The sequence below is a fragment of the Myxine glutinosa genome, chromosome 11 (genome assembly GCF_964187855.1).
Source record: "Myxine glutinosa chromosome 11, kmMyxGlut1.1, whole genome shotgun sequence".
In the NCBI taxonomy this organism is placed as follows: Eukaryota; Metazoa; Chordata; class Myxini; order Myxiniformes; family Myxinidae; genus Myxine; species Myxine glutinosa.
This window is the reverse complement of record NC_136271.1, coordinates 22,669,249-22,679,248: the sequence shown is the minus strand read 5'-3', so window position 1 is coordinate 22,679,248 and position 10,000 is coordinate 22,669,249. Positions and strand designations below refer to the sequence as shown.

The following is a 10,000-nucleotide window of genomic DNA, read 5'->3' as shown; positions in this document are numbered from 1 at the left end:
TAATTCATTCTTCTTTATCTTTGCACATCTGGAAGTTTGTTCTTCATTCGCGATTTTGATCACATTTTTTTGCCTGTTTTTTGGGGGAATTACCATATATAAGTTACCTTAATTTACACTATCTGTTTATTGTGGCTGTTACATTTTATAGACCTTGTTTTAAAATATATATTGTTGCGGATATGGGATTTGGATCCATCCATATCCGCTTGTAAATATTCCCCTATTTCCCCAATACTTCCCAACTATCCCCAATCCCCCATTCCCTAGTCCCATTTTCTGTAAACAACACTCTGTAGCCCCGACCTTCCCCTATTTCCCCCCTTAAATGTCGTGCCCAGGTTCACCGCATCTCATGTAAGACAACTATAGGACATCTTGCTAGTTATTCTTAGTCTATGTCAGTTAAGGACTCGTTTCCATTAATTCTGACTCTTCGTTGCACCAGAATGTGATTGTATGGCACCGTTAGAAAGTTTAGGACCTCCCAATACCTCCCCGCAGCTCTTCCTCATGGTACAACAACAACTACAACAACAGCGGCGGCGGCGCGGGGAGTGTGCGTCCTCACTCCGGCTTGGTTAGCCGCCATTGAACATGTGCTCCGACGGGGTTACCACGCAGGGGCTCGCTGTCAGCTCCTCGTCAAGGGCGGAGCCCGGTAACCCCCGCACCCAACAGAAGCGGCGGACCGATTCCATCTGGGGCGGAGCTAACGAGCCGAGGGCGTGTCACTCCCCGCTGGGCATGCGCAGAAAGAGGGAGGTGACGTCAGATGCGCCCACACCACGGAGAGAGAAGACGCCACCTCCAAGCGCTGAATACCTCCCCGCATCTCTGGACCGGACCGCGTTTGATTCTGCCCCTGAGCCAAGGTGCACCTTGAGCTATCGACTGCCTGCCCTTCCTTGCCATCAATCCCTGTGTAAGTCAGTCTTGTCCCGTTTGTCTGTGGTCTGTCGGGGATAAGATAAGACTGTGTCTAAGTGCCCATCTTTTCTGTGCTTTACCTCTTACCGTGTAATCTACCCGTTTCTGCATCACCAATATTATATCCTCCTCCGGAGGTCTTGAGAACTGTACCCCTTGTGTCGTTGCATTTATCCCAGCCGTTGTGTCCTTTCCTTCATTGATTTAGCATAGCGCGATTTGGCCAACGTTCGAGTGAGATCGGGCGGGATAGGGTTCTAATCGGGGAGTAACTGTGCGGACGCGGTAATACCAAACCGCTCGGTAAACTAACATCTAAAACCGCGTCTGTAACAATATATTCAGCATCTAGAGCTGAATTTTAATTTGGAGTCAGACATACCTTGTCGGGAGAGCAAACTTTTACCAATAAACAAATTTTAAGCATCCAGAGTCACACCTTGTTTTTTAAATTTATTTATTTATTAAGTATCTTGAGCTGGATTTTTTCAAAATACACATTAGTAATATCTGTGATAGCTTCAGAGATTATTTCGTAGGTCTTACGAGTGATACGAATGAAACCATACCAGTGAATTGTCGATGGTGAAATTGAACTGGTCATGAGCTCTTTCCTTCAGATCTTCGACGAAACGATGGTAGCGTGAACTCATCGGATTCATATATGTGATGATCATCACAGACTGTCAAACACAGGTGCACACACACACACACACACACACATCAAGCATTGTACAAAATTCTATTGGCTCTTTTGAAATTCGTAGATGCACTATTTACAAACCAGTAACTCATTCTTTTTTGCATACAGTTTTTTTCAGTACTGCTCATTCTTCAGTCAGCAGGTGGCAGCCATCTTCCCCTCCACCCTGCCCCCTCACCCCCACCAAAAAAAATAAATTATATATGATGAAATATAATCTTCTTGTGTACCATGCTCTATAAAGAGTGATGGTTCTGCCAAAGCTTTTTTCCCTGGGATTACAATCCTGGATGGGTCACAACTCTGATGCAGGATACTCGACAGAGTGAGCAGGAATTTGGAATAAAGCTTGGGCGCCAGCAATAGATTCATGAAGGACACAGTGGGATCTTTAATGTCCGCCAACTAATGCGAGCAGACAGGACACCCAGTTTTTAATGTCCCTCCGAGGGACAGCACACACATTGATGAATCGCACTGCATGTGCAACATCAGTATGACTGTTAATTAGCTGGGCCAGATTTGAACCCAGGCTGGACACCTCAGAGTTGAGTGTGCACATCTCTAGGCTATCTCACCAGATATACTCAGCCCTTCTGGTCATAGAAAGCTGCATAAAGCAGCCAAGGAAGCTAATCCAAGGTACGCGGTTTGCCATTTCAAACTTCAGTGGAGTTCCAACACGGCTGCAAGCATTTACGTGCCACACATGCATGTGAAACACAAAGCTACACACCCCCATCAGCCATCGTACCGGTTTCAACACTTATTGGCACATCACCAGCCAGAGATGGCATCAATAGAAACACGTACCACCAAGGTTGCCAAGCGTGCAACACTTGCAATGCCGAGATCAATGAACATAGAAATACTAAAAGCTCAATTAAGTCTCTCACCCCTAATTGGAGGAATCTTACCTCATCAATCACGCCAGCTGCCATTAGGATTAACATCATTAGATCACCAGTCCGCCCTTTGAGTCAGAGAAGGCTGCATAAGGCAATCAAGAAAGCTAACCCAAGGTAAACCCCCTGATATTTTAAACTCGACCCGAGTTCCTCCATAGCTTCAGCAAATACGAGACTTTTGAAATGATGTAAAGCTCGGCTGTGTTCAGCACATGAATAATGACGTAATGCCCCAGAATGCTCTGCGAGCATGCACAGAAACCCTTAGTACAGCGACGTTCAGGGTACCCTAAATTATAAAGTGTGTGTGTGTGTGTGTGTGCGAGATTGTTTCCTAAAATGGCTCATGAAAAAAGCTTCTTAAAGAAGCCAAAAATACTTGGAAAAGTACCTCTGTACAACAAAAGAGTTGTACAACTCTCTCAGCTCGCCAGAAGGGCAGCTCTCTCTCTCTCTCTCTCTCTGTCTATCTCCCTCTCTCTTTCTGTCTGTCTCCCATATTGCAGACTCCCGGCGATGTGGGCTGGGGCAAGGTCCAAGTGGATGGGCATGTGCTACCCAAACATCCGACGGATTGTTACCTCCTGTGATCATGGCGGGTTTGGTGATTTTTTAAAATGGATGTCTGGAATTAGAAAGACGATGCTGTGCGTCATTACCAAGTAACATTAACCAACTCTCCGACGAAGGACATCTTCGTGACATGAAAATACACAGAGCGTGTGCCAGTTATTTATTTACGTGGGAGCTGTATGTATCAGGTAGACTTCTCTGAGGAAGACATCTTATTTGATTTGAGTGCTTCTGAAAACCGATGGGAAGGACATATCTGGGGCATGTGCATGCACAGGGTAATTCTCAAATGGTGATATTTAATATTAATCATAGGGGAACAGAGGGTGAGGAATGGGAGCTGTGACAGCTGTTGGAAATACAAGGGGTGTAACAAAATAAATGATACTTTTTTCCCCAAAGATGAAATGAAGTTTCAATCGGATGAAAATCCAACCAAAGGCTTTATTTCATTCAAAAATTAAAAACTCACGTTTAATATGCGTCAATATGTCCACCATTAGCTTCAGAAACCATTTGAAGTCGACTTTTAAAAGATTTCAGCAAAGACACAAACATTAGTCGCAAATATGATGGAGACAACACGCAGGCAACGTACGCGACACGTCATGATGACGCACGTGAAATTTGAATTAAAAAATCGTGCACATGTGGTCAATACAATCTGGGGGGAAAAAGTATAATTTATTTTGCAACACCCTATATTTATTTTTTGTTTGGTTCCAGGGCCATAAGATACATTATCCTTGATTTTTGCATCTGTCGCTAAAAGAAGAACCGTGTGTGTGCATGTGTTTTTACGTGTGTTTTATCCACTGCCACAACTTACTTGGATTAAAAAGAAATGTAAGGAACCATAACACCTTCCACACATTTTTTGTTTTTTTTGTTTTTTTGTATACAAGATCGAGGCTCGTGAAAGAGCTAACATTAATCACACAGAAAGACAAACCAACACATAAAACATATAACATCGGGAGCGGTAGACAAGATGGGGAGAGAGGGGGAAGGACACAAACACAACATTTGAGAGCAGGGACCGAGAGACATCGAGACATCGAGAGATTGGGGGGGGGGGAGGGGGGGAGGGGGGAGGCATGGGAAGGGGGTGGGTGGGAGAGGTATAAAACATATGGACAATGCCAGGACTTCCAGGAAAGAAGTTGGAATTTCAAACAAGGTGGATCTGGAGTGAATTAGTGGGGGTAGAAAAGATCAAGGTATATCTGAATTTCTCGTATCTATCTATATAAAGCAGTAAAGTATGTTTGTTTGTTTGTTTGTTTGTTTGTCCTCTTATAACTCGAGAACTACTCATCGCAGAGCAAAACCAAAGGCATATTCGGAATCAGTACGTCTCAGAGCAACTACAGCACACCTTAAAATTAAAAAAACTTCGCGTTTTAAAATTATGACGTCATCAGCGTATTTCGGAACGTTAATTTTTCAACTTCATATTCGGAATCAGTCCTAGGTGTCCATTTTGAACTATAAAAGACCTTCAATCCCTTAAGTGACTGTTTTTCGAATAAAGGTAACAGATTGGTAAAATAAATGATAATTTAATAAAGCGAAATGTCTATTGTACTGCTTTACAAATTAAAACACACGATGCCTCTTTTTACTTATACACCGCCCACAAAGTTATAACCGGAACTGACGAATGTTTATTCTTTTAATGAGTACGGAGGGGGATATGTGTCCGTATTTAAGTGAAGAATTGGACATTATGACTTAATAGATCGATTAACAAAAAAATCGATTGGTGCAAGCTCAAGCCTTTTGAAGTGAACTGATCGTACTTGAAGTTTAAATGCATTTGAAACGTATGGCAAAGGAAGTCCGGCGTCCCAGAGCCGTTTACTTCTTCACTCGCACAGATAGGGCACGGAAAGATAGTGTAGTGTTGTAGCGGACACGAAAGCTCACTGGCGTGAGGGCATCATTCCACGCACCAAGTGGGCGGCGGCCACACCCGAGGGGTAGGCGTGGCCGCGGGATATACACCGGGCGCGCAGCCCGGAGCGCGCCAGTGCTACAGTTGAGCTCGTTTAATAAAGACTCTTAAACTCACCGCGTTGTCCGCTTCCTTCTTGTTGTACAAGCAAGCGCGCGTAGCACCGCGCTTCATTGGTGACTCCGACGTTCTGGTCAGCCGTCGCTGACCACCTGAATACGCCATCGCAATGGCAAACAACGCGGTCCAAATGAAACTCCCCGAGTTCTGGGAGACGCAAGCCGAAGTCTGGTTCCTGCAGGCAGAAGAACAGTTCCGACTTCGAGGCATCACGGTGGACGAGACCATGTACTGCCACGTGGTCGCTTCCCTCGGGCCCGGCACGGCGGCCCGCGTCCTGTCGGTCCTGAGGAACCCACCGGCCGACGGCAGGTACGATCAAGCGTCTCCTCCTCGCCATGTTCGGCCTCACAGTGGACGCATGGGCCGACCGCCTCCTGGACCTCCCCGAGCTCGGTGACACGCGACCGTCGGTCCGCATGGACCATATGCTGTCATTGATGGGCGACGAAACCCCGAACGCTCTTTTCCGGGCGTTTTTTCGACGCCAGCTGCCGGCACGAGTCCGCCTCGCGTTGGCCGGTTCTGTGACGACGGAACCCCGAGCGCTCGCTGCCGACAGGTTCTTCGCGGCTTTGGACACGCAGGCGAGTTTTGGTGCGGCCGCCCCGCATCCCGAGGCTGACCCTGATGTTGATGCAACACACCTCGGGGATCCCGAGGCTGACGCACGCCGCGTGGCCGCCGCCACGCCACGCCCACCACCACTGCAAAAACCGCGGCCTCCGCCTTCGCCGCAAACCTGGTGCCATTTCCACGCCAGGTTTGGCCACAAGGCGAGGACTTGTTGCCCGCCGTGCTCCTTCGGCAAGTCGGGAAACTACAAAGCCGGCGCTCGGTAGCGGCCCTGAGCGTCGGCCATTCCGGCAGCCTTCTTTTTATAACGGACACCTTGTCCGGGCGCCGTTTCCTTTGCGATACGTGGGCACAGGTGAGCGTTATCCCTGCCTCTACGTCCGACAAGCACACCGCGGGCCTGGGCCCCGCGTTGCTTGCCGCGAACGGAACACCCATACGCACATTCGGGAAGCGCTGCCTCTCCCTGCGGTTCGGAAGGCAATGCTTCGAGTGGACGTTCGTAACCGCGAGTGTCCCCAAGGCACTACTCGGTGCGGACTTCCTCTGTGCACACGGGTTGTTGGTAGATGTGAAGAACAGACGTCTCGTCCAGGCTGAAACGTTCAGCTCGCTTGCTTGCGTGCTGAGCAGCTCGTTGAGCGGCTCACTGAGCGGCTCACCGAGCGGCTCGCCAAGCGGCTTGCTGAGCGGTTCGGTCACGGCGAGGTTAGTTTGTACGCTTCCGGCAGCGGACGACTTCACCCGCCTCCTCGCCAGCTTCCCGGCCCTTACGCGGCCCACCTTCTCGGCGGGGGCCGTCAAGCACGGGGTGGAACACCACATCCCCACCGCTGGGCCACCGGTCTACGCCCGGGCACGCCGCCTCGAGCCGACGAAGCTCGCGGTAGCTAAAGCGGAGTTCGCTACGCTGGAGCGGCTCGGCATCGTGCGGCGCTCCGAGAGTGCTTGGGCGTCGCCGCTCCACATCGTGCCCAAGCCCGGTGGGGGATGGCGACCGTGCGGGGACTACCGGCGCCTCAACGACGCCACCACCCCCGACCGCTACCCCGTCCCCCAAATCCAGGAATTCTCCGCCCGGTTGGCGGGCATGTCCTCTTTTCGAAGGTGGACCTCATACGCGGCTACCATCAGGTCCCCGTCAGGCCGGAGGACATCCCGAAGACGGCGGTCATCACGCCGTTCGGACTGTTCGAATTTCTTCGGATGCCCTTCGGTTTGAAAAATGCAGCTCAGGCGTTCCAGCGACTCATGGACAGCGTCTTGCGCGACTTGGATTTTGTGTACGTATACCTGGACGACATCCTCATCGCCAGCGCGTCCCGCGAAGAGCACCTTCACCATCTCCGCACGCTCAACGAACGTCTGGGCCAGCATGGCCTCATCGTGAACCCCGCCAAGTGCCGGTTCGGCGTCGCCGACATCGACTTTTTGGGGCACCGCGTCACCAGGCACGGGGCCATCCCCCTACCGGCCAAGGTGGAGGCGGTGAAGGGGACTCCGCGCCCCCGCACCATCAAGGGGCTCCAGGAGTTCCTGGGCATGGTAAACTTTTACCATCGGTTCCTGCCCCGCATCGCCTAGCTCCTGCGCCCCTTGCACGAGGCCCTCCGAGGGAAGCCGGGCAAAGGTGACGTTACCTGGACCGAGCAGATGGACGCGGCGTTCGCGGGCGCGAAGCTCGCCTTGGCTAACGCCACCATGCTCGCGCACCCGGCGCCCGATGCACCGATCGCCCTCACCACCGACGCCTCGGACTACGCGGTGGGCGCGGTGCACGAGCAATGGGTGCGTGGTGCTTGGCAACCGCTGGCGTTCTTCAGCCGGCAGCTTTGCCCACCCGAACGCCGCTATAGTACCTTCGACCGCGAGTTGCTCGGGCTTCACCTGGCGGTCAGGCACTTCCGCCATCTGCTCGAGGGCCGTGCGTTCACGGCCTTCGTCGACCACAAGCCACTGGTCTTCGCGATGGGCAAGGTCGCCGAGCCGTGGTCGGCCCGGAAGCAGCATCACCTCTCGGCCGTGTCCGAGTACACGATGGACATCCGGCACGTCGCGGGGAAGGACAACCCGGTGGCGGATTACCTTTCCCGGTCCGTCGCCCACGCAGTCCACCTTGGCATCGACTATGCCCGTAAGGCGGAGGACCAGGCCGCCGACCCCGGCGTCCAGGCCTTGCGGACCGCCGTCACGGGCGTCCGCGTCACAGAGGTGCCGTTCGATGGCGCGGTCCCTCTTGTGCGACGTCTCCCTCGGGCGGCCTCGCCCCATCGTGCCCGCGGGCTGGCAGCGCCAGGTGTTTGACGCCATCCACGGCCTGTCCCACCCGGGCACGAAGGCCTCCCAGAGGTTGGTCGCCGACAAGTTTGTCTGGCATGGCCTCCGGAAGGCCGTCCGCGGCTGGACCAGGACGTGCCTCGCGTGCCAGCGCGTGAAGGTGCACCGGCACACCCAGGCCCCATTGGCCCCGTTCACGGTGCCGGAACGAAGGTTCGACCACGTACACGTGGACCTGGTGGGACCTCTGCCCCCCTCGCGGGGTTTCACCCATGTCCTGACAATGGTGGACCGCACCACCCAGTGGCCGGAGGCCATGCCTTTGGCGGCGACGACGGCGGCGGACGTCGCACAGGCATTCATCGCCACCTGGGTCGCCCGGTTCGGCGCCCCCTCGGACATATCGTCCGACCGCGGCCCCCAGTTCACCTCGGAGCTCTGGGGGGCGGTCACGCGGGGGCTCGGGGTCCAGCTGCACTGAACCACGGCCTACCACCCCCAGGCCATCGGCCTGTGCGAGCGGTTCCACCGCTCGTTGAAGGCCGCGCTCCGGGCCACCGTCCGTGACGGCGGCTGGGTCGACAGGCTCCCCTGGGTCCTGCTGGGCCTCCGGACGGCGCCCAAGGACGACCTGCGCGCATCCGCGGCGGAGTTGGTCTTCGGACAACCGCTGCGGGTGCCGGGCGAGTTCCTCCCCGACCTCACGGCACCATGGTCCGCGGCGCAGGAGCGCTCCGTGCTGCAGGAGACAGCCTGGAGGTTTGCCCCAGTGCCGACGGCGCACCACAGGCACCCGCCTACGCACGTCGCCCTGGAGCTTCGCACCGCGGAGTACGTCTTCGTCCGGCACGACGCCCACTGGACACCACTGCGGCCCCCGTACGACGGGCCTTTCCACGTGCTGGAGACCGGGGTGAAACACTACACCTTGGACATCGGCGGTACTCCCGACCGCGTCTCGGTGGATCGCCTCAAACCGGCCCACCTCGACGTGGACCACCCACCGCCGGTGGCTCGGCCCCCGCGTCGGGGCCGCCCCCCTCCGGGCGGACCCCCGGCACCGCCCAGGCCCGCCGGCCCTGCACCCATCCCGGGTGCAGCCGGAGGCATCCCAGCTGGCATCCCTGCACCCCGGACGCCGCCGGTCGCCAGAGGGCGCTTCGGCCGGTTCATCCGTTTGCCCCGCAAACTGGCCCTCCAGGTGCGCGGGAATTCTGGGGGGGCGGGGCGTTTACTTCTTCACTCGCACAGATAGGGCACGGAAAGAGAGTGTAGTGTTTGTGGCGGACACGAAAGCTCACTGCGTGAGGGCATCATTCCACGCACCAAGTGGGCGGCGGCCACGCCCGAGGGGTAGGCGTGGCCGCGGGATATACACCGGGCGCGCAGCCCGGAGCGCGCCAGTGCTACAGTTGAGCTCGTTTAATGAAGACTCTTAAACTCACCGCGTTGTCCGCTTCCTTCTTGTTGTACAAGCAAGCGCGCATAGCACCGCGCTTCAGTGTACTGTTTATCGGAAGCAATTTGTTTGGTACTTTCCATCGATTAATTTCGTTCAACTTCATATTCGGAATCAGTACGTCCCAGAGAAACTTCGTAACGTTAATTTTTCAACTTCATCCGATTGACATGGGACCAACGGCATGTGACAGAGAGTGAAACATACATGCTACATTTATTTGACGACAATGACTTCCGGGTTCGGAATGCGGGACCAATGCCATTTGACAGGGAATAAAAAATAAATGCGACATTCAATTGACGACAATGACTTCCGACTTGACTCCCTTCTCCCCCTCCCCCCTCCACTCCTCCTCCCCTCCCCTCCCTCCTCCCCTTCCCTTTTCCCCCTCCCTTTTTCCCCCTCCCCCTTCCCCCTCCCCCTTCCTCTCCCCCTCCCCCTTCCTCTCCCCCTCCCCCCTCCCCTCCCCCCTCTCCCCCCGCCCCCACCCCTCC

At 54.3% G+C, this 10,000-nt stretch overlaps 1 protein-coding gene across 5 annotated transcripts in view; it reads right to left on the bottom strand.

Moving 5' to 3' along the window:
• LOC137416274 (atrial natriuretic peptide receptor 2) overlaps positions 1–10,000 on the bottom strand; it is a 219,980-nt gene that overhangs the window by 166,555 nt on the left and 43,425 nt on the right. For all 5 annotated transcript variants that reach the window (XR_013624921.1, XM_078786474.1, XM_078786476.1 and 2 more), the window contains exon 3: positions 1,500–1,613. Coding sequence is in view for 4 of the 5 variants with exons in the window: in XM_078786474.1 (XP_078642600.1) it covers positions 1,500–1,613 (114 nt within the window). In the remaining variant the exon portion in view is untranslated. The remainder of the gene's footprint in view (positions 1–1,499; positions 1,614–10,000) is intronic.